At 37.7% G+C, this 26,078-nt stretch overlaps 1 protein-coding gene across 1 annotated transcript in view; it reads right to left on the bottom strand.

Annotated features, from left to right (window-relative positions):
* HECW1 (HECT, C2 and WW domain containing E3 ubiquitin protein ligase 1) overlaps positions 1 to 26,078 on the bottom strand; it is an 803,434-nt gene that overhangs the window by 163,711 nt on the left and 613,645 nt on the right. Inside the window, exons 16-17 of the mRNA XM_045193075.2 lie at positions 3,411 to 3,516; positions 2,387 to 2,483 (exon numbers count right to left, since the gene is read on the bottom strand). Coding sequence (XP_045049010.1) covers positions 2,387 to 2,483; positions 3,411 to 3,516 — 203 coding nt within the window. The remainder of the gene's footprint in view (positions 1 to 2,386; positions 2,484 to 3,410; positions 3,517 to 26,078) is intronic.

Raw genomic sequence — 26,078 nt, 5'->3', positions numbered from 1 at the left:
ACATGAGGGTTTAGTGGCAGCAATTAACTGCATTCTTTCCCATTTTGTCTGATCTTCTACACACATCCCCATTTAAGCATCTCAGTGGTGCCTATACTGTGACTATATTCCAGTAATGAGAAGACTAAGGGTAAAGGATTGAATAACATTGGCTTTATCGGTAGTCCCTACATGAGCAAGAATTAAAACTCCTCACATCTTCAGCTTTTGAAATTCTAAACAGTAAACTCAAGGAAAGAGGAGTTTGAATATTTTGATGAGAAAGTGAAATTTAAGTTGAGGGAATATTTTCTCTTTTTGTCATTTTTTTCAGTCTTTGTGTATCAATAGGCAGTCATTCTATTTATATATATATATTGGGTTTTTTTAATTAAACTTTTTTTTATTGCTGTTCAATTACAGTTGTCTGCATTTTCTCCCCATCTCTCTACCCCACCCCAGCCAAACCCACCTCCCTCCCCCACCTCCACCTTCCCTCTTGGTTTTGTCCATGTGTCCTTTATAGTAGTTCCTGTAAACCCCTCTCCCCACTATCCCCTCCCCACTCCCCTCTGGTTATTGTTAGATTGCTCTTAACTTCAATGTCTCTGGTTATATTTTGTTTACTTTTTTCTTTTGTTGATTATGTTCCAGTTAAAGGTGAGATCATATGGTATTTGTCCCTCACCCTCTGGCTTATTTCACTTAGCATAATGCTCTCCAGTTCCATCCATGCTGTGCAAAGGGTATAAGCTCCTTCTTTCTCTCTGCTGCATAAAATTCCATTCTGTAAATGTACCACAGTTTTTTGATCCACTCATTTGCTGATGGGCACTTAGGTTGCTTCCAGTACTTGGCTATTGTAAATTGTGCTGCTATGAACTTTGGGGTGCATAGGTTCTTTTGGATTGGGGTTTCAAGGTTCTTAGGGTATAATCCCAGCAGCAGAATTGCTGGGTCAAAGGGCAGTTCCATTTTTAGTTTTCTGAGGAAATTCCATACTGTTTTCCACACTGGCCTCACCAGTCTGCATTCCCACCAACAGTGTACTAGGGTTCCCTTTTCTCCACATCCTCTCCAACATTTGTCTGTTGATTTGTTTATGTTGGCCACTCTGACCTGTGTGAGATGGTACCGCATTGTGGTTTTAATTTGCATCTCTCTGATGGCTAGTGATGCTGAGCATCTTTTCCTATGTCTCTGGGCCCTCTGTATGTCTTCTTTGGAGAAGTGTCTGTTCAAGTCCTTTGTCCTATTTATATATATTGTTATTACTTGTGTATTTAGATTTAATTCCACCACCTTATGTTGTGTGTTCCATTTTCTGTGCCTTTTCTATTGTAGGTTTTCTCTCTTCTTTTGAAGAGATTAAATAATTTTATTTATTTAATTAATTTATTGTTGTTCAAGTATTTTATTGTTGTCTCCATTTTCACCCCACCATGACCACTGACCCCACCCATCCCTGCCTCTTTCCCTCAGACCTAACCCATTTGGCTTTATCCATGTTGTCCTTTATACATGTTCCTTGATGGCCCTTCCCATATTATCTCTCCCCCTCCTTTCTAGTTACTGTTAGTTTGTTCTTTATTTCAGTGCCTCTGGTTGTATTTTTTTTTTCAGTATTTTATCAACCTATAGCTTTTATTTTTTTTAATTTATTTTTTATTGTTATTCAATTACAGTTGTATGCCTTTTTTCCCCTTCCCTCCCCCCCACCCCAGCTGAACCCACCTCCCTCCCCCACCCCCACCATCCCCCCCGATTTTGTCCATGTGTCCTTTATTATAGTTCCTGCAATCCCCTCTTCCCACTGTCCCCACCCCACTCCCTCCTGGCCACTGCTAGACTGTTCCCAACCTCAATGTCTCTGGTTGTATTTTGCTTGCTTATTTGTTTTGTTGATTAGGTTCCACTTATAGGTGAGATCATATGGTATTGGTATTTTACTCCCTGGCTTACTTTACTTAGCATAATACTTTCCAAAGCACTTTGTTGCTATTGCTTCCAGATAATTCAGAGTTTCAGAGACACTTTTTCAAAAATGACCCTAATAGACAATAGAACATATTTATATCTCAAAAATAAAAATATATATAGTGCTTTACATTAATAACTTTTAATTAAAAGTATTTTGTTCCATTTCTGTGTTTCCTTCAAATCAATGGAAATCATTTTAGCATCTTCTGAGTAATATGTAACTTAATAAAATGACAATTGCTGAATGTGACATTTCTAAGAACATTAGAAACCCCTGACCCCCTTCATTCTGAGTATTCAATTTATAATTTAATTGCATGGATAAAAAGCACCACAAGGTTCTACTGTCTCTCCATATAGGTGTTGTTCCACTTTGAAAAATAGATGGAGAGATCTGGGGTTATAGGGGTGGAGGAGAAGCCCTTACCTAAGTGCATGGTTTCTTGCCAAGCTTGGTTGACGCTCTTGCAACATTTCAAAGATGTTTGGCTGGCGAAGAAATGCCACAATCTTGTCATTATATGCTGAAATAGACAAAAGTGCGGAGTTGTGTTTGAATCTGTAGACCACAGATGATTTCTCTGATGATTGGAAGAGGGCTGCTTAATACCAAAATTAATTTAGAAATTTTAAGGGCCGGTAGCACACTCATAAAAAATATAAGCCCTCGAGGGTGTTTCCTGTGATATAATAGCAGTATTGTTTTTAAACAGTCACACCAAAAGTCAACTAGATCTAAGTTAATCATCCTAATATCCCAGAAACTTAATTAGGTGTTAACTCATTCCTATGTGAACAGGTGAAACATAAAGTAGTTTTTCTATGAGGGAAGTTCTACTCTCTTCCTTATATAACTTCTCTTGGTTATTTGCCATAGTTATTAAAGCAAAAGATTATGAATTTAAAAATATTTTTCTGAGCACTTGACCCTTATGACCTGTGGCCATGGATTGATTTCCCAGTAGTGAGAATGGAACTCTCCAAATCCATTTAAACCCTGTCACCTAATTTCCCTTGATACAGTGGTATGTTTTATGAAAGAGGCAGCTGAGTTTAGAAATGAAGACTGTGTCAATTTATCCCCATAAACATAAGAGAATGGAGATTTGAATTAAAAACTGCACTTTACATCAACTAAATTTATCACCTCATTAAATTATGCTTCCCTAGCTTTAACTAACAAATTCATGAATGGAGTAAAGAAGAGGAGAAGTGTGTGTCTGAAAGACAGTAGAGAAGAAAGAGGTCAGGGATGTAAGAGGACAAAGTGAGAAGGAAGGGAAAAATAAAAAGGCAAAGGAGAGTGGAGAATGGGAGCAAGGGATAGAGAGGGAGACTATACCATAAAAGATGAGAAAAGACCCACAGAATCCTCAATATTAAATGATTCACAATACGGAAAATAAGATTAATTATCGGGTATCCAAGGGTTCAAAAAGCATGATACATACCCATTGGCAATGACTCATGTTGATGCTGGATTCGAATAGCAGCTACTAGGCTGTGTACTGGCCTAGCCAACAAAGAGCCACTTCTGTTTCTAGAGACTTCTGAAGCCTAATATGAAAATAAAATTATTAGCATTGGAAATGTCATCAATTTGAGATGGTCTTTTAATACCAATTTTTCAATATAATGGATTAAGATCCAGACATCATCTAAGATTTTAAAAAGGCAATGAAATGACAATATTCAAAGTGATGAAAAATAAAATATGTGTATTTTAAAAACTTTTGTAAAGACCTTATATACTTATTTTTATTATTTATTTATTTATTTATTTATTTATTTATTATTTTTCAAGTACAGTTGTCTCCATTTTCACTCCAGCACCTGCCCCCACCCCACTCATTCTTGCCTCCCACCCCTGAACCTACCCCCTTTGTCTTTGTCCACATGTCTTTTTTACATGTTCTGTGATGGTCCTTCCCTTATTTCCCCCCATTATCTCTCTCCCCACTCCCCTCTGTTTACTGTCCATTAGTTCTTTATTTCAATGCCTCTGGTTATCTTTTGCTTGTTGATTAGGTTCCACTTATATGTTGGTGAGAATGCATACTGGTGCAGGCACTATGAAAAACAGTATGGAATTTTCTCAGAAAAATAAAAATGGGACTGTCTTTTGACCCAGCATGTTTTTAAAATATGACTGAGTGATTGATATACTGTATTGTAATTTTTAAGACAGTAGTTGTGTCAAGAGTCATGAATACTAATCAAATAAATACTCTGACCAGGACATGTCAACATCATGGCACAGTGAAAAGACCTCTTTAAGTTACAAAAAGTTGAAGAACTATAGTTCAACAAAAGATCCCTGTTGAACATAAAAAATGCCTGAGAGATCCATAGTGAGACAACTGAAGGTGGGTATATTGAAAAGAGTAGGGAAGGTGAGGTGGGGCAAAGGACAAAGAGAGGGGTCTCAGCTGATGCAGTAGCCATGACAAAGTTGACTGCAGCCCTCACATGGAGGAAAAGAAAATATTCTGGTCTGAGTAGCCAGCATCCATTACAGCTAAACCCAGTGACAGCTGTCATTGAGTAGTGACTGCCATTACTTGCAAGTAGGCAAACCAGAGACCTGTAAACCTAACACCCCTTAACCTCCTTTAACCTCTACTTTTGGTGGAACCTGATAGAGGCAGAACTCCAAAGAAGTAGTAGAGATGTTTTTAATAGCACAACATGACTGGCAGCTTCTGCCTACAAGGAGACAGCACCAAGAACTCATTGGCCTGAAGGCTCATCAAAACAGAAACGGTGTCTTAAAACCAAAGTTGCCTGGACAGAAGGGATGCTCACAAACTTGGGTAATAGGGGACATTTTCCACAACCAAGATGAAGTCACCCCCAAAAGATCCTAGATGTTCTACTAAATAAGAAAACAAAAATTGATACCATATCATCATCTACTGGAAAACAACAACCAAAAAGATCTCCACTTATCAACCTGATGAATTCTTAAAAGCAAAACACTACTTTAAAATTTTTAAAAAATTCACTATTTAAAATGCCCAGACAGAAAACAATCCATAAAGTACTATGAATAAGCAGAAGAAGGTAGCTCAGGAGGAAAGTAAAATGTATCCAGAAACCAAACTCAAAGACATGGAAGACTGATTTACATGACACAGAATTCAATATTGCAGTTATAGAAAAGCTCAACAACATACAAGAAAACTCAGAAAAACAGCTAATGATCTCAAAGAATATAATAAGTGAACAAAAGGAATGCTTCAAAAACAAACAAACAAACAAAAAACCCCCCCGAAATTCTGGAGCTCAAGAACTCAATAAATGAGATGAAGGCTACATTAGAAAGCATTGGAAACAAAGCAGACCAGATGCAAGGAAAAATAATCAAGCCCTAAGATAGAAATCCAGAAATGATTCCTACAGAAAAAGAAGGCAATGACACTTTTTTTAACTGAAAGAACTCAGAGAAAAACTCACACAAATCTAGGAAACACAGAGAGTACCAATCAACAGGAACCCAAAGAGGCCCACTTCAAGACACATCATAATTAAAATGTCAAAATTCCAAGACAAAGAGAGAATTTTAAAGGCAGCAAGAGAAAAACAGGAAGTAACATTCAGAGGAGCCCCGAAAAGACTAGCAGCTTACGTCTCAATGGATATGCTCCAAGCGAGAAGGTAATGGCAAGAAATATTCCAAGTAATGAGAATGAAAGGCCTGCAACGAAGACTAATTTATCCAGCAAGACACTCAATTAAAGTGGAAGGCCAAATAGGGAGCTTCCCAGAAAAAAGAAGCCTCAAAGAATATACCTCCTTCAAACCAGCTCTGCATGAGATGCTAAAGGGTCAGCTTTAAAAGCAGGAAGTAAAACAGTGAGACAGAGAGGAACACAGGTACGAAAAAATGGCAGTGAATAAGTACATATCAATAACAACCTTAAGCATAAATGGATTAAATGCCCTAATGAAAAGATATAGAATACTTGAATGGATAAGAAATCATGACCCACACAAAGGCTGCCTACAAGAGACTCACCTCAGAAAAAAAGAACTCTACAGACTGAAAGTGAAGGGCTAGAAACAAATATTCCAAACAAATGGACAGGAAAAAGAAGGCGGGTGTAGCAATATCCATATCAAACAAAATATACATTTAAAAAAGCCATAACAAGAGACCCAGAAGGTCACTTCATAATTCTCAAGGAAAGAACCCATCAAGAAGACATAAACATAGTAAACATATATGCACCCAACATAGGAACAGCCAAATACATAAAGAAAATCTTGGAGGACTTCAAGAAAGATATTGATAGCAACACAATTATAGTAGGAGATTTTAAAACACCAGTGTCAAAAATAGATAGACCTTCCAAACAAAATATCAACAAAGATATTATGGCACTGAACAATGCCCTTGATGAAATGGACTTAACTGATATATATTGAGCCTTTCATCCCAAAGAAGCAAAATACACTGTCTGTTCAAATGCACATGGGACATTCTCAAAGAGAGACCACATGATAGGACACAAACAAGCCTAAAAAAATTCAAGAAAATTGAAATCATATCAAGCATTTTCTCTGACCACAAGGGACTGAAACTAGACACCAAACTATAGGAGAAAAAAAACCCCTAAATACTCAAACTCATGGAGATTGAATAGCATGCTATTAAACAATGAATGGATCAGGAATGAGATTAGGGAACAAATCAAAAAGTTTCTGGAAACAAATGAAAATGAACTCACAACAATCCAAAACCTATGGGACACAGCAAAGGCAGTCTTGAGAGGGAAGTTCATAGTGATACAGGCCTACCTACAAACACAGAAACATTACAAATAAAAAAACCGAAAGCTACAACTACAAAAACTTGAGAAACAACAAAAAAGACAGCCCAGAGTCAGTAGAAGGAAGGACCAAGCCCAGAGCAGAATTAAAAGACATAGAGACTAAAAGCAGAATTCTAAAGATCAATAAAGCCAGTGGCTGGTTCTTTGAAAAGATAAAAAAAAGTGAAAAGCCTTTAAGCAGACTCATCAAGAAAAAAAGGAGTGAGGTCCAAAACAAACACAATCATAAATGAAAGAGTACAGATTACAACTGATACCACAGAAATACAAAGGATTGTAAGAAATTACTACGAAGAAGTGTATGCCAAGAAATATGAAAACCTAGGTGAAAGTGGCAAATTTCTAGAAAAATATAATCTTCCAAAACTCAATGAAGAAGTAAAAAGCCTGAACAGACCAAAACAGTGGACAAGATTGAAGCAGTAATCAAAAAACTCCCAACAAAGAAAAGTCCTGAACAAGATGGTTTCACAGGAGAATTCTACAAAGCATTTAAGGAAGAGCTCCTCCCCATCTGTCACAAATTATTCCAAAAAAATTTCAAGAAGATGGAAGACACCCAAACTCTTTTTATAAAGGCAGCATAATCCTAATTCCAAAACCAGATAAAGACACAACAAAGAAAGAAAACTTCAGGCCAATATCGCTGATGAACATAGATGCTAACATCCTCAACAAAATATTGGCAAGCCACATCCAGAAATGTGTTCAAGTGGGATTCATTACAGGGATGCAAGGATGGTACAATATTTGCAATATATCAACATGTAATACATCACATAAACAAAGTGAAAGACAAAAATCACATGATCATATCAATAGATGAAAAAAAGGATTTGATAAGATACAGCACTGATTTCTGATAAAAACACTCAGCAAAGTGGGAATAGAGGGAGCATTCCTCAACATAATAAAGGCCATATATATTAGAGACCTACAGCCAACATCATAATCAGTGGAGAAAAACATAAAGCTTTCCTACTAAGATCAGGAACAAGACAAGGATGCCCACTTTCACCACTCCTATTCAACATGGTATTGGAATTCCTAGCCACAGCAATCACACAAGAATAAGAAATAAAAGGCATCCAAACTGGAGAGGAGGAAGTAAAACTGTCACTGTTTGCAGATGACGTGATAGTGTACATAGAAAATCCTATAGACTCCAACAAAAAAACTACTCAACCTGATAAGTGAATTTGGAAAAACAGTGGGATACACAGTCAATACTCAGAAATCAAAAGCATTCCTATATACCAACAATGAAACAGCAGAAACAGAAATCAGGAAAAAAATCCCATTTGATATAGCAAAAAGAACAACAAAGTACCCAGGAATAAACCTAACCAAGGATGTAGAAGATCTGTACTCAGAAAACTATACAACACTGAATAAAGAAATTAAGGAAGATACAAACAAATGGAGGCATGTACCATGCTCATGGATTGGAAGAATTAACATCATCCATATGTTCATACTACCATAAGCAATTTATAGATTCAACAAAAACCTTATTAAAGTACCAATGACATATTTCACAGATATAGAACAAACATTTCAGAAATTTGTATGGATCCATAAAAGACACCATATAGCTACAGCAATTTTGAGAAAGAAGAACAAAGTAGGAAGGATCACAATATTTGATATCAAACTGTATTACAAGACAACTGTAGTCAAAGCAGTCTGGTGCTGGCATAAGAACAGACACATACCGAGAGCCCAGGAATAAACCCAAGTCTCTATGGTCAATTAATATTTGAAAAGGGGGAAGAAGCATAAAATGCCCTTTGACCCATCAATTCCACTGCTGGGATTATACCCTAAGAACCCTGAAAGACCAATCCAAAAGAACTTTTGCACCCCAATGTTCATAGCAGCACAATTTACAATAGCCAAGTACTGGAAGCAACCTAAGTGCCCATGAGAAAATGAATGGATGAAAAAACTATGGTACATTTACACAATGGAATTCTACGCAGCAGAGAGAAAGAAGGAGCTCCTATCCTTTGCAACAGCATGGATGGAACTGGAGAGCATTATGCTAAATGAAATAAGTGAGGCAGTGAGGGACAAATACCATATGATCTCACCTTTAACTGGAACATAATCAATAGAAGAAAAAAGCAAGCAAAATATAACCAGAGACATTGAAGCTAAGAACAATCTAACAATAGCTACATGGGAGTGGGAAGGGGACAGTGGGGAGAGGGGTTTATAGGAAATACTATAAAGGACACATGGGCAAAATCAAGGTGTAGGGTGGAGGTGGGGGAGGGAGGTGGGTTTGGCTGGGGTAGCATGGAGGGTGGGGGAGAAAATGCAGATAACTGTAACTGAATAACATTTAAAAAAAAAAGAAAGAAAAAGAAAAACAAATGAGCCTGAAATCAGTAGAAGGAAAGAAATAAAAATTAGAATATAAATAAAGAAAATAGAGAACAAAACACAATAGAAAAAAATACTTAGCATAAATATCTCCAGGTCTATACATGCTGTCACAAAAGGTAAGAGTTCCTTCTTTATTATGGCGTCCTAGTATTCCATCATGTAAATGTACCACAGCTTTTACCCACCCATCTACTGCCAGTGGTGAACAACAAATACCACATGATCTCACTTTTATGTGCAATCTAATGATCAACATAAACTGGTGAACAAAATACAAACTGAGGCATGAATACATGGAACATACTGACAGCTGTTAGAGGGTAGGAAATAGAGGGGGACTGGTTTAAAGAAGATGAAGTGAGTATCCAAACAACATATATGCATAACCCATAGACATAGACAACAGTGTGTTCACGGCCAGAGGGAAGAGAGGTTTAAGGCAGAGGGAGGTGAACAAAGTGGGAAAATATAAGGACATGTGTAATAGTGTAAACAAAAAAAAGAAAGGATAAATAAAAAAATAAATAGATAGAATTAATTCCATAAAAAGCTGGTTATTTGAAAAGATAAATAGCTCAAAGATACAGACAGCAAACAATGTGGTGATGTCCAGAAGAAAGAGGGGGGTTGGAAATGGGTGGAGGAGGGCAAAGGGGGCAAATAGGTATTGATGTCAACAATAAAAATAAAGGAAAATGAATGAATGAATGAATGAATGAATAAAATTGACAAACCTCTGGCTAGACTCACAAAGAAAAAAATAGGAGTTTCTAATGAACAAAATCAGAACATGAACTAAGCAAGGATAATTGCTGGAGGGAAGTGGGATACTGGGCAGAGGAGGGTAAAGGGGGAATATTGGAACAACTGTAATAGCATAATCAATAAAATACTCAAATGTACTTATTATAAAATAAGTAAGTAAAAGAATAAAAGAAATAAAAGTGAAGTTACAATGAACAACATAGAAATACAAAGGATTTGAGAATATTATAAAAGGCTATATGTCACTAAATTCAATAACCTAGGAGAAAGGGATAAAGTTTTAGAAATACATAATTTTCCCAGACTAATCAATAAAAAACAGAAAAAACTAAATGGACAGATTCCCAGTATGAATATTGAAACTGAAATGAAAAACCTCCCCTCCTCCTAAAGCAAATCCAGGACCAGAGGGCTTCACTGGTAGATTCTACCAAACATTCAAAGAAGATTTAATACTTCCTTACTTATTTTATTAGGTCAATATTACCCTAATACCAAACTGTCCCTATTCGCCGAAGGAAAGATTCTCTCTATATAAAACCCTAAAGACTCTGCCAAAAGACATTAGAAGCAGTAAACAAGTATAGTAAATTTGCAGAATACAAAATAAATATATAAAAACATATTGACTTCTTATAACAAATTATTAGAACATGAAATGGAAAAATATCCCATTTTCAATTTCAACAAAAGACTAAAATACCTAGGAATAAAGGTAACAAAGGAAATGAAGGACCTTTATACTGAAAATTATAGAACACTGTTGAAAGAAATTAAGACACAAAGAAATGAAAAGACATTTTCATGTTGATGAATTGGAAGAATTGACATTGTTGAAATGGCCATATTACCTAAAGCAATATACAGATTTAGTGCACTCATCATCAAAATCCCAATGGCATTCTTCACAGATATAGAACAAGAAGTCCTAAAATTTGTATGAAACCACAAAAGACCCTGAATAGCCAAAGGAATTCTGGGAAAAATATCAAACTCAGATGTAATATCCTCCCTGACTTCAGCCTATATTACAGAGTTATCCTTGTGATAGCATGGATGGAACTGGAGAGCATTGTGCTAAGTGAAATAAGCCAGGTGGTGAGGGACAAATACCATATGATCTCACCTATAAGTGGAACCTAATCAACAAAACAAACAAGCAAGCAAAATTTAATAAAGATTAAAATTTAAACATGGAAATAAAGAACAAACTGACAGTAACCAGAGGGGAGAGGGATAATTGGGGAAAATAGGGGAAGGTCCATCAAGGAAGATGTGTAAAGAACACATGGACAAAGCCAAAGGGGGTAGGTTCAAGAGGGAGAGGTGGAGATGGGTGGGGCAGAAAGCCATGGTGGGGTAAAAATGGAGACAACTGTACTTGAACAACAATAAAAACAATCAAAACAGACAAACAGAACAGAATTGAGAGCTCAGAAATAAAACCACACACATATGGGCAGCTAATTTTTGACAAGGAATCAAGAAACATACAATGTAAAAAAAAAAAAGAGTCTTTTCAACAAATGGTGTTGGGAAAACTGAAAAGCCACATGCAAAAAGAATAGACCTATACTGCTATCTGACACTTTACACAAAACTTAACTATGAATGGATTAAAACTTGAATATTTATACATGAAACAATAAAATACATTGAAGAAAAGATAGGCACTAAATCTAGGAACCTTGAGCTCAGAAGGGTTTTTGTGAACTCGAGCCCAAATGCAGGGGAAATAACAGAAAAAATAAATGAATGGGACTGCATAAAACTAATATGTTTCTGTAAAACAACATAAACCATCAATAAAACAAAAATGCAGCTGCCTAAATGGGAGAAGATATTTGGAAATGGTATTTCTGATAAGTGAATATTGAAAATAGTACAAAAAGAACTCATAAAATGCAACAACAAAAAACCTCCGCTTGGGGAAGATGGCGGCAACATAGGTGGGAGCGGAATCCACTTCCCCGCAACGCCAGGGAAATACCTAGCTGATCTGAGGAGCAGAGCGAACAGCCAACAGTATTCCAGCATATACGAAGATCAGAGACCAAAGATAGAGGACATTGAAAGATCTGAAGGTAAGAAGAGTGCTCAAGGACAATAAGGTCCCGGGGAACCGGGGCCGTGTGGTACAAGGGCGGCAGAGGCGCCAGCCCTGGCGCAGGGGCTGCTGCAGGAGTCTTGGGAGAGGGCCAGGCTGCGCTGTGAGCAGCCAGGTGCTTGATTGGACCAGGGGGGCTTGAAAAGGAGGAATTTCTCAAAAAGAAAAAGAAAATAGAGACACTCAGGGGCTAGTTAGAGAACTCTCGGTGGTGGCCGAGGCCCCTGGCGCCCCTCCCCCCTCCGCCCCTGGACTGCGAACGCGGGATAAACAGCACAGGCGCTCACCTGAGGTCCGGTTGCGCGCACCACACCTGAAACCTCCGAGATCATTTGGAGCAGAGGCTAGCTGCTCCACCCACAGACCCAAAACCACAGAACCGAGTACCGCGTGATTCGTCCCAGGGCGGCCCCGCCCACCCGAGAGTCTCAAGCCCCAGGCGGCTGGATCGGCCCCCAAGCATAGAGCCTCTGGCTCGGTGGCGGGCTGCGCGCTTACCAAGCGTAGGGCCGGCTGGATGCGTGTTTCCCAAGCACAAAGAGGCTGGCGAGTGTCGTAACACCAAGGCGGCTGAACCAGCAGCTTGCGGCGCGCCAGCCTCCCTAGCCTGGGCGGCTCGATCTGTCAGCTGGCTGCGCGCACAGAGCCCAAATAACGTCACAAACCCGAAGCGGCTGGATTCCCCTGCTGCGCGAGCCTGCGTCCCGAGCCACAGGGGCTGGAGCGGCCTCTCGCGTGTCCCCAGAACAAAGCTGCTGGATTAGCTAATCAACGGCCTGATTGCCTGCCAGGGACCACACCTACAAAACAGTGAAGAGTGTGACCAAGGAAGGAAGAAAAGTGAAACCAATCCTTCCAACCACCCCCTCCCGTTGCACAGACAGGACAACAGCAGAAATAACCTGAACGGTTTAAAGCCAACAGAAGATTTTTTTTTCCCTTTTTTTTTTTTCCTTTTCCTTTCCCCCTGAACTCCTTCTTCCTCTCTCTCTCTTTTTTTTCTTTCATTCCTTCTTCCTCCCATCCTTTACCATTTTTATGTCTTCTTCCTGCCTTCTTTTATCTATTTCTATGTTTTAATTTTTGTTAAAATTCCTTCCTATCTTGCTTCCGATCTTTCTTTAATCCTTCTTCCCTCCTTCCTTCCTTTCCTCCTTTCCTATTTCCTTTTTCCCTCCTTCCCATCTTTGGTTTCTTTTTTTTTCTTTTTTCCTTTTCTTTCTCCCCCCTTTCTATTTTTCCCACAGGTGCGACAACAAAACCTGGAGTGCTGAAAAGACTAGAGTTAGACCGTGTTAAACACATAAACGTCAGCTCAAGACCAGCGAGCACAGGAGAGTAAGGAGACAGCACCACCGAATCCCATTGGCATTCTACCATAGAAGTTCATATCATAAACCCAGGGATTCAGAACAAAGCAATTTAAGAAGCAGAGGCCAACAAGAAAAGCCTCACAAACAATGGGAAGACAAAGAAACAATTCCCAAATGAAAGGAAAGGAGGAAGTCTCAGAAAGAATACTAACCAAAAAAGAGGCAAGTCAACTATCAGATACTGAGTTCAAAGCAAAGGTCATCAGGAAGCTCACTGAGCTCTCTGAGCTCAAAGAGAACTACCAGAAACTACAAGGAAACTACAATGAACTCACTGCAAACTATATCAACATGAAAAAGGAAATAGAAAATATCAACAAGAGCCAAGAGGAAATGAAGAATAAAATTTCTGAATTGAAGAACACAGTAGAAGGAATGAAAAGCAGACTTGATGAAGCAGAGGATCGGATCAGCGAGCTGGAGAATAAAGTAGAAAAAAACACCCAGAAGGAGCAAGAAAAGGAAAAGAGGCTCAGAAAGAATGAAGAGGCAATAAGGGAAATGCAGGACAACATGAAACGTAACAATATCCGTATAATAGGAATACCAGAAGGAGAAGAAGAAGAGCAAGGGATAGAAAACCTGTTTGAAAAAGTAATGATGGAAAATTTCCCTAATCTGAGGAGAGAAAAAGTCACCCAAATCCAGGAATCACAGAGAGTCCCAAACAAGAGGAACCCAAAGAGACCCACTGCAAGACACATCATAATTAAAATGGCAAATTTCCAAGACAAAGAGAGGATCTTAAAGGCAGCAAGGGAGAAAAAGGAAGTAACATACAAGGGAGCCCCAATAAGGTTAGCAACTGACTTCTCAATGGAAACGCTCCAAGCCAGAAGAGAATGGCAAAAAATATTCCAAGTAATGAGAACCAGAGGCCTCCAACCAAGACTACTTTACCCAGCAAGGCTCTCAATCAAGATAGAAGACCAAATAAAGAGCTTCCCAGACAAAAGAAGTCTAAAAGAATACAGCTCCACCAAACCAGCTCTGCAAGAGATTTTAAAGGGAATGCTTTATGGAAAGGAAGGAAAAGAGAAAGACAGAGGAACACAGGTAGGAAATAATGGCAATGAATAACTACCTATTGATAATAACCTTAAATGTAAATGGATTAAATGCTCCAATCAAAAGACATAGAACAGCTGAATGGATAAGAAAACATGACCCACACATATGCTGCCTACAAGAAACCCATCTCAGGACAAAAGACTTACACAGACTGAAAGTGAAGGGCTGGAAACAAATTTTCCAAGCAAACGGACAGGAAAAAAAAGCAGAGGTAGCAATACTCATATCAGATAAAATAGACTTCCAAAGAAGGGCCATAAAGAGAGACCCAGAAGGTCACTTCATAATACTCAAAGGAAGAATCCACCAAGAAGACATAAGCATTATAAATATATATGCACCCAACATAGGAGCACCCAAATACATAAGGAAAATCTTGGAGGATTTCAAGAAAGATATTGACAGCAACACAATTATAGTAGGGGATTTTAACACCCCACTATCAAAAATGGACAGGTCTTCCAAACAAAAGATTAACAAAGATATTGTGTCACTTAACAATACCCTAGAGGAAATGGACTTAACTGATATATACAGAGCTTTTCATCCCAAAGAAGCAAAATACACATTCTTTTCAAGTGTCCATGGAACTTTTTCAAAGATAGACCACATGATAGGACACAAAGCAACCCTCAACAAATTCAAGAAAATTGAAATCATATCAAGCATCTTCTCTGAACACAAGGGTCTGAAACTAGAAACCAACCCCAAGGGTAAAAACCCAAAACAGTCAAAATCATGGAGACTGAATAGCATGCTATTAAACAATGAATGGGTCAAGAACGACATTAGTGAAGAAATCAAAAACTTCCTGGAAACAAATGAAAATGAACTCACAACAACCCAAAACCTATGGGACACAGCAAAGGCAGTCCTGAGAGGGAAGTTCATAGCAATACAGGCCTACCTTAAGAAGTTAGAAACAGTTCACACAAACAACCTAACCCTACGCCTACAAGAACTGGAGGAACAACAACAAAGACAGCCCAGAGCAAGCAGAAGGAAGGAAATAACCAAGATCAGAGCATAACTAAATGACATAGAGACTAAAAGCACAATTGTAAGGATCAATGAATCCAGAAGCTGGTTCTTTGAAAAGATAAACAAAATCGACAAGCCTTTAAGTAGGCTTATCAAGAAGAAAAGAGAGAGGATCCAAATAAACAGAATTAGAAATGAAAGTGGAGAGATTACAACTGATACCACAGAAATACAAAGGATCGTAAGAAATTACTATGAAGACCTATATGCTAAGAAATTTGAAAACCTAGATGAAATGGACACATTTCTAGAAAAATATAATCTTCCAAAACTGACTGAAGAAGAAGCAGAAAACCTGAACAGACCAATAACAGCAGACAAAATTGAAGCAGTCATCAAGAAACTCCCATCACACAAAAGCCCTGGACCAGATGGTTTCACAGGAGATTTCTACAAAGCATTTAAGGAAGAACTAACCCCTATCCTTCACAGACTATTCGAAAAAATCCAAAGTGATGGAAGACTCCCAAACTCTTTTTATGAAGCCAACATCATCCTAATCCCAAAACCAGATAAAGATACAACCAAGAAAGAAAACTTCAGGCCAATATCGCTGATGAACATAGACGCTAAAATTCTCAACAAAATATTAGCAAACCGCATCCAGCAACATATTAAAAAGATCATCCACCATGACCAAGTGGGATTCATCCCAGGGATGCAAGGATGGTACAATATTCGCAAATCAATAAACATAATACATCACATCAACAACAGCAAAGACAAAAATCACATGATCATATCAATAGATGCGGAAAAAGCGTTCGATAAGATACAGCACCCATTTCTGATAAAAACACTCAGCAAAGTGGGAATAAAGGGAACAGTCCTCAACATAATTAAGGCCATATATGAGAGACCTACAGCCAACATCACATTCAATGGACAAAAACTTAGAGCTTTCCCACTAAGATCAGGAACAAGACAAGGATGCCCTCTCTCACCACTCCTATTCAACATAGTATTGGAAGTCCTAGCCACAGCAATCAGACAAGAGAAAGCAATAAAAGGCATCCAAATTGGAAAGGAGGAAATGAAACTGTCACTGTTTGCAGACGACATGATAGTGTACATGGAAAACCCTATAGACTCCACTCAAAAACTACTCGACCTAATAAATGAATTTGGCAAAATAGCTGGATACAGAGTCAATACCCAGAAATCAAAGGAATTCCTGTACACCAACAACGAAACTGCAGAAACACAAATCAGGAAAAAAATCCCATTCGATATAGCAACAAGAAAAATGAAGTACCTAGGAATAAACCTAACCAAGGAGGTAAAAGACCTGTACTCAGAAAACTACACAACACTGAAGAAAGAAATTAAGGAAGATACAAACAAATGGAAGCATGTACCATGTTCATGGATTGGAAGAATTAACATCATCAAAATGGCCATACTACCCAAAGCAATTTATAGTTTCAATGCAATCCCTATTAGAGTACCCATGACATATTTCACAGATATAGAACAAACACTGCAGAAATTCATATGGAACCATAAACGACCTCGAATAGCTGCAGCAATTTTGAGAAAGAAAAACAAAGCAGGAGGGATCACAATACCTGATATCAAACTGTATTACAAGGCCACGGTAATCAAAACAGCCTGGTACTGGCATAAAAACAGGCACATAGACCAATGGAACAGAATAGAGAGCCCAGAAATAAACTCAAATCTATACGATCAATTAATATTTGACAAAGGAGGCAGGAGCATAAAATGGAGCAAAAACAGTCTCTTCAACAGATGGTGTTGGGAGATCTGGACAGCTACGTGCAAAAAAATGAAACTCGATCACCAACTTACGCCATACACAAAAATAAACTCAAGATGGATAAAAGACTTAAATATAAGCCGTAACACCATAAAAGTCCTTGAGGAAAACATTGGCAGGAAAATCTCAGACATTCCACGCAGCAACATCCTCACAGACACATCCCCTAAAGCAAGGGACATAAAGGAAAGAATAAACAAATGGGACCTCATCAAAATAAAAAGCTTCTGCATGGCTAAAGAAAACAGCACCAAATTACAAAGAGAACCAACAGTATGGGAAAACATATTTGCCAATGATACCTCAGACAAGGGCCTGATCTCCAAAATATATAAAGAACTCACACGACTGCACTCCAGGAAGGCAAACAACCGAATTAAAAAATGGGCAAAGGACTTGAACAGACACTTCTCCAAGGAAGACATACAGAAGGCCCAGAGACATATGAAAAGATGCTCAGCATCACTAGCCATCAGAGAGATGCAAATTAAAACCACAATGAGGTATCATCTCACACCAGTCAGAATGGCCAACATAAACAAATCCACAAACAAATGTTGGAGAGGATGTGGAGAAAAGGGAACCCTAGTGCACTGTTGGTGGGAATGCAGACTGGTGAGGCCACTGTGGAAAACAATATGGAATTTCCTCAGAAAACTAAAAATGGAACTGCCCTTTGACCCAGTAATTCCGCTGCTGGGATTATACCCTAAGAACACTGAAACTCCAATCCAAAAGAATCTGTGCACCCCAATGTTCATAGCAGCACAATTTACAATAGCCAAGTACTGGAAGCAACCGAAGTGCCCATCAGCAAACGAGTGGATCCAAAAACTATGGTATATTTACACAATGGAATTCTACGCAGCAGAGAGAAAGAAGGAGCTTATACCCTTTGCAACAGCATGGATGAAACTGGAGAGCATTATTCTAAGTGAAATAAGCCAGGAAGTGAGGGACAAATACCATATGATCTCACTTTTAACTGGAACATAAGCAATAGAAGGAAAAAGCAAACAAAATATAACCAGAGACATTGAAGCTAAGAACAATGTAACAATAGCAAGGGCGGGGGTGGGGGGTGGGGGCGGGGACAGTGGGTAGAGGGGATTACAGGAACTACTATAAAGGACACATGAACAAATCCAAGTGGGAGGGTGGAGAGGGGGGAGGGAAGTGGGTTCACCTGGGGTGGGGTGAAGGGATGGGGAGAAAAGGCATACAACTGTAATTAAATAACAATAAAAAAAAAATTGAAAAAAAAAAAGAAAAAAAAAAAAAAAAAACCCTCCAAAATTTGAAAGAAATGTCCTGAATAGACACTTTTCTAAGGAACACATACTGACAGCCAAAAGATATATGAAATGATGCTTAATATTATTATTGATAAGGGAAATACATATCAAAGTCAGTATGAAATAACACCTCACACCTGTTACAGTGACTATCAACAAGATAAGAAATAAGTGTTGAAGAGGATGTGGAGCAAGAGGAACCCTCATATATTGCTAGTAGGAATGTAAATTGGTGCAGCCACTATGGAAAAAAGTATGTAGGTTCCTAAAAAAATTTAAGAATAGAGCTAATATGACCCAGAAATCCTTCTTCTGGGTATCTACTTCAAAAATTTGAAAACACTAATTCATAAAGATATATGCACTTTATGTTCATTGCTGTATTATTCACAATAGCTAAGAAATAGAAACAACTTTAGTGCCCTTTGATGGATGATTGAATAAAGAAGTGGTACATATATACAGTAGAATACTACTCAGCCATAAAAATGATGAAATATTGCCATTTGCAGCAACATAGATGGATCTACAGGGTATTATGCTATGTGTAATAACTCAGATGTAAAAGTATAAGAAATGTATGATTTCACACTCATATGTGGGATATAAAACAAAAAGCAACAAATGCACAAATATAAATATAGAAACAAAAAAATTAACTCATAGGTTACAAAAAACAAAATGGTGGCTACAAGAGGGGAAGTGGGTTCAATCACATGGTGAAAAAGATTAGTCTTCTGGTGAGGAGCACTCAATAGAGTATATACTGTTACATTATGAAGTTGCATATCTGAAGTTTATATATGTTATTAACCAATTTATCCCAATATGTTTAGTAAAAAAAATTTTAAAGAAATTGAATTCCCCCATTCCCAGTGTATTCTTAATAAAAGTATACTGAATATATTGAGAAATATCTTCATAAATGTGTTAAAGATACATAAATAAATTCTAGACATATATTAGCAGTATAGGTATACTTATAATCCTCATTTTCAAGAGGTAGTAATAAATGCAAAATGGACTTGCTCTTTTAAATAGCATTTATTACACTCAGCTGGCCATTCCTTGTTTAACAACTATCATTCTATTTTTTTTTGGTCTCACAATTCAAGAATTCTGATTTTATTTCTCCCCTCCCACATAGCTAAAGTGTAGCCTTCAAATAAAACAAGATGCAGTTATATTGCACTAACATGACTTTCATTGATACAGATTATTTGCATTTTTTTGCTCAATGTTAGCTCTTTTTTAAAAAAAATATTTATTTATTTTTATTCAGTTACAATTGTCTGCATTTTCTCCCCTTCCCTCCACCCCACCCCAGCCAGTCCCACCTCCCTCCCGTCCGAAGGTTGTGGGTTATTGTTAAGCTAATATTATTCTATTTTTTATGCTGGCTACTCCTCATGTAGTATCTCATATCCTTGCAAAATTCTGCAAGATAAACATTGTTAACTTCAGTTTACAAACAGGGAATCTGAGAATCAGAAATTTTTTTTTCAAACTTTTTGACATGCAATAGAATCAAAGTACTAAGCAATGCTTGACTATAAAGCACTTACTGATCCCATAGGCTTAACTTGTATCAAATATTTTGGTTTTGGTTGGTCATTTTGACAAAACTTCATGAAATAAATAACTTGGTTAGCTTAAAACTCATATTTGTGATGATTAACTTTAATTTAATGAAACATTTTAATAATTCTCCTAAGTTCTAGAGAATTACACTGAGTTTTCTACAATGATTCCATATATTGTTTTTCCTTAGGAACACTTACAGAGTAAACTATTTAAACTAAGGTACTGTAATCTCCCATATTGGAATACATTCACCAGTACATACACCGGGTTCAGGGCATTACTATTCTATAATTTTGGCAACATATACCAAAATAGGCTTTAAAACTATTTAAGAATTTTGAAGATGGCTTTATGAGATATTTATAGAGCTGAAATATCTAGACAAAAATAGAGTAAATTCTCTCTTTCATACCAGTATACAATTCACTCACAGAATTCAGAAGTGATGAAATCCTAGACTACAAAGTCTAGAAATTTCAAGTAAGTGACAGCGTGGTAACCTAAGATTAGGCCATATGTGATATTATTGCAGATGACAAAGTAAAACAGATTACTTAGAGAGATAATAGCTGGTTTCCCTCTGGGTCCTACCTCCGTACTCCACACAGGCAAAAATAACAACTTTCCATGCAGAGATACGCTACCAGTTTACTATGATATGAAGTAGTCTTTGAACTGTTCTTCTGGAAATAGTAGAGATGCAGATCCATTCTTTTTCTTTCCTGGTCTTTCTCTTTGTCCATGGCTTACTTGAGTTACCAGGGAATTCGTTTGGTGCCACTTTGGTGGATTTCTTACTTTTATGTTATTAGAAATCAGCTATATTTAGCTGGTTTAGCCAGACACCAATATTTAGAAGCTGGTACTTTTGCAAGAGCATCGTCTAATCTATATTAAGTGGTTATAATGCAAAGTGATGCAAATAGTTTTGCTGATTAACAGTATAGGCAATATTGAGTCTCCATATTTCTCTTTTTCCTTCATGAATTATAAAATATTTAGAGTCTTTCTGGGATTAAAATTATATGGCTCTTGTCCTTGAAAGGAATTATGTCAGTCTGTTTTAATGTGTGTTTAAACTATTTTAAATGCAAAGAAGCAGGGATACCAGAGGAGGGAATGAAGCCACACTAACCTCCTCCCAGGACAAATCTGGAGTTACAACTAAATAGTGGAGAAATCACCTGGAACAAACAACTGAACAATAGTGAGAGAGAAGCCTTATAACCTCAGACAGAAAAATCAGCTTCAGCACAACCTGAGTAGTAAGGAGTGAAGTGGAGACACAAGAAGGTTGGCTGGACACCCATAGACAGCAGCACCAGAGAGGTAATTAAGCACCCACTGGATTCCCCTGAGAAATGTGGGGTCTGAACCCTAAACTGGGATTACCAGCCTAGAACACCAGAGCCAAAAAGTACACAGATAACAACCTGCAGTGAAAAGCGGCAGGGCTCCTCTGCCAGAGATGGATAGCTGGAGATCCAATGAGATGTTTAAAGGACCAACACGCAAATTTTCATTGCAGCCATTTACCCTAGGTCAAGCAAAGGCAGGGGCAGAGTGGGCTAAAGATGTCTGAAGAGAGACTGGGGATGGAGGCTTCGGGGAGAAAACTGAGAGAGTAGTCATCAGGATCCCAGATGGAGTCATCACCCATACAGCAGTAGCCATCCTCCTCAGGTTGGCCAATCCCCTCTGAACAGCAGTAGCCTGAGGGGAAACAATAGCCTCCAACCCCAGGAGGGATTCTGCCCTGCCCTATAGGGCTTAAGCCTGACTGCTGAGTGTAGAGTGACTAGATTAACAACTGAAGGAGACAGCCACAGAGCAGTCTCTGAACAGGGTGACTGAGGTCAGATGGGGTCAACATCTGACATCACCAGAGGTGGATCCAGAAAGAAAATACAGAGGCTACCTAGATGAAGTCCACTGTGGTCTTCTCTATGATTTGAGATATTTCCTTTCTGGCATAGATTTTTAACATTCATTTCTTGTCCATCCAGTTTTCAAATATTAAGTCACTAGAATTTATACTATAGTTTTTCTCTCACCATTCTTAAAATAATCTTAAACTCTTTATACCATTATTAATACTATTCATTTGGTATTGATAGTGGGATTGTGGGGAAGAGTTATTTTTGAAGATATGGGTTTGTTTCCTGTGTTTTATGGTTTTGTTCTGGCAGCACCTGAACAAGAGCCTACAAGACGTGGTGGGTAGAGTGAAGTTCAGTCAACCAGCTGGAGAGAAGAGCCCACCAAAGAATGACCCGGCACAATAAAAACCCAATAACATCAAGAGAGTCAACAAAAATGGCATAAAAGGCATCCCAAGAGCATCAAGTTCAGAGGATCAAGGAGAATGCAACACTGAATCTCACAAGACTTTTATCATAGAGGTTCATACCACAAACTCATGGAGTCAAAGATCAATATAACAAGGAGAATCAAACAAGTAGAGTCTCACAAATATTGGGAAGACAAAGAAACCCCTCAATTGAAAGGAAAAGAGGAATCCTCAGAAAGAGTGATAAATGAAATAGAGGCAAGTAAACCATCTTGCACTTAGTTGAAAACAATGCTTATAAGGAAGTTCAATAGCTCTCTGAGAATTAGAAACAACTACAGAGAAGCTACGAGGAACTTACTGCAAACTACAGCAGCATGAAAAAGGAAATAGAAACTATCAACAAGAACCAAGAGGAAGTGAAGAATACAATTTCTGAATTGAAGAACACAGTAGAAGGAATCAAAAACAGGCTAGATGAAGCAGAGGACAGAATCAGTGAACTGTAAAACAAGGTAGAAAAAAACTCCCAAAAACAGCAAGAAAAGGAAAAAGTCTCACAAAGAATGAAGAGGGGCTAAGGTAACTGCAGGACAACATGAAATGTAATAATATCCGAATAATAGGGATACCAGAAGAAGCAGAAGAGCAAGGGATAGAAAACCTATTTGCAAAGGTAATGATGGAAAACTTCCCTAATTTGATGACAGAAAAAGTCAAACAAATCCAGCAATCACAGAGGATCCCAATCAAGAGGAACCCAAAGAGGCCCACTACAAGACACATAATAACTAAAATGGCAAAATTCCAAGACAAAGAGAGAATCTGAAAGGCAGCAAGGGGGAAACAGGAAGTAACATACAGGGGATCCCCAATAAGGATAGCAGCAGACTTCTCAACAGAAACACTACCAGCCAGAAGGCAATGCCAATAAATATTCCAAGTATTGTAAAGCAAAGGCCTGCAACCCAAACTACTCTATCCAACAAGGCTCTCAGTTAAAATGGAAGGTGAAAAAGAGTTTCCCAGACACAGAAGGCTAAAAGAAAAAACCTCCATTAAACCAGTATTCCATGATATGCTAAAGTGACTGATTTATAAGAAGATGAAAAAAAGAGTTAGAGAGAGAAGAACACAGGAACAAAGAGGAGAAAATGCATAAGTACCTATCAATTAGAACCTTAAATGTAAATGGATTAAATGCTCCAATCAAAAGACATAGGGTTGCTGAATGGATTAAAAAACATGGCCTGCAGGTATGCTGCCCACAAGAGACCCACCTCAGAACAAAAGACCTACACAGTCTGAAAATGAAGGAGTGAAATAAATATTCCAAGCAAATGGACTGGAAAGTACAGCCATGATAGCAACACACAAATTAGCAGATTTTAACACACCACTGTCAAAAATGGATAGATCTTCCAAACAAAACATCAACAAGAATATTGTGAAACTGAATGACATATAGAACTGTTCATCCCAAAGAAGCAAAATACATAATCTTTTCAAATGCACAGGAATCAGTTTCAAAGACAGATCACATGATAGGATACAAAACAAGCACCAACAAATTAAAGAAAATTCAAATCATATCAAGCATTTTCTCTGGCCACAAGGACCTGAAACTAATTATAAACCTAAAGGAAAAAACTCAGAAACGCTAAAATTCATGGAGATTGAATAGCATGCTATTAAACAATGAGTGGGTTAAGAATGAAATGAAGGAAGAAATCAAAGAGTTTCTGGAAACAAATGAAAGTGAACTCGCAACAGTCCAAAACTTATGGGACACAGCAAAGGCAGTCCTGAGAGGGAATTTCATAGCAGTACAGGCCTACCTAAAAAAGATAGAAATATTTCAAATAAACAACCTAACCCTATACCTACAGGAACTGGAGGTACAACAACAAAGAAAGCCCAGAGCAAGGAGAAGAAAGGAAGTAACCTAGATTAGGGCAGAATTAAATGACATAGGAACTAAAGGAACAATCCAAGGATGAATATATTCAGAAGCTGGTTCTTTGAAATGATAACAAAAATCAATATCTATTCACTCGACTCATCAAGAACAAGAGAGACAAACATAGACAACCACAAGTAAATAAAATCAGAAATGAAAGAGGAGAAATTATAACTGATACCACAGAAATAAAAAGTAAGAAATTCATTGTAAGAAATTATAACAAAAAAGCATATGCCAAGAAATTTGAAATCCTGGGTGAAATGGAAAAATTTTTAGGAAAATATAATCTTTCCAAACCGGATGAAGAACATGCAGAAAGCCTAAACAGGCTGATAACAGATTGTGAAATCAAAGCAGGAATGAAAAAATTCCTGTCACACGAAAGCTCTGGAAAATATATTTTCACAGGAGAATTTTACAAAACATTTATGGAAGAGCAAACCCCTACCCCTCACAGATGACTCAAAAAAATCCAAGATGAGGGAAGGCTCCAAAGCTTCTTTCATGAGGCCAGCATCATCCTATTCTAAAAGCCAGATAAAGACACAACAAAGAAAGAAAACTACAGGCCAGTATCGCTGATGAACATACATGCTAAAATCCTCAACAAAATATAGGCATAATGCATCCAGCAACACATTAGAAAGATCATATACAATAATCAAGTGGGATTCATCCCAGGGATGCAAGAATGGTACAATATTTGCCAATCAATAAAAGTAATATGTCACATAAAACAGGGAAGACATATCACATGATCATATCAATACATTTGTAAAAAGCATTTGATAAAGTAAAGAACCCATTTATGATTAAAAAAAAAACAGCAAAATGGGAGTAGAGGGAGCACACCTCAGCATAATAAAGGCCATAAATGAAAAACCTACAGGCAACTCATACTCAATGGGCAAAAACTAAATCTTTCCCAATAAGATCAGGAAGAAGACAAGGATGTCTGCTTTCACCACTTCTATTCAACGTAATATTGGAAGTCCTAGCCACAAAAATCACAAAAGAATAAGAAATAAAATGCATCAAAAATGGAAAGAAGACAGCAAAATTGTCATTGTTTACAGATGACATGACAGTGTACTTAGAAAACTCTATAGACTCCATCAAAAAACTATTTGACCTAATAAGTGAATTTGGCAAAACAGCTGGATACAAAGTCAATATTCAGAAATTGAGGCATTTTTGTACACCAACAAGGAAATGTCAGAAACAGAAATCAGGAAAAAAATCCCATTTGATATAGCAACAAGAACAACAAAGTATCTAGGAATAAACCTAACTAAAGAGGTAAAAGACTGTACTCAGGAAACTACACAACCCTGAAGAAAGAAATTAAGGAAGACACAAACAAGTGGAAGCATGTACCATGCTCATGGATTAGAAGAATTAACATCATCAAAATGGCCATAGTACCCAAAGTGATTTATACATTCACTGCAATTCCTATTAAAATACCAATAACATATTTCACAGATAGAGAACAAATACTTCAGAAATGTATATGGAACCATAAATGACCCCGAATAGTCACAGCAATTTTGAGAAAGAAGAGCAAAGTCAGGGGAATCACAATACCTGATATCAAAGTATATTAGAAGGCCACTGTAATCAA

This window comes from Desmodus rotundus, chromosome 6 (assembly GCF_022682495.2).
Source record: "Desmodus rotundus isolate HL8 chromosome 6, HLdesRot8A.1, whole genome shotgun sequence".
NCBI lineage: Eukaryota > Metazoa > Chordata > Mammalia > Chiroptera > Phyllostomidae > Desmodus > Desmodus rotundus.
This window is presented reverse-complemented; position numbering and strand designations above follow the sequence as displayed.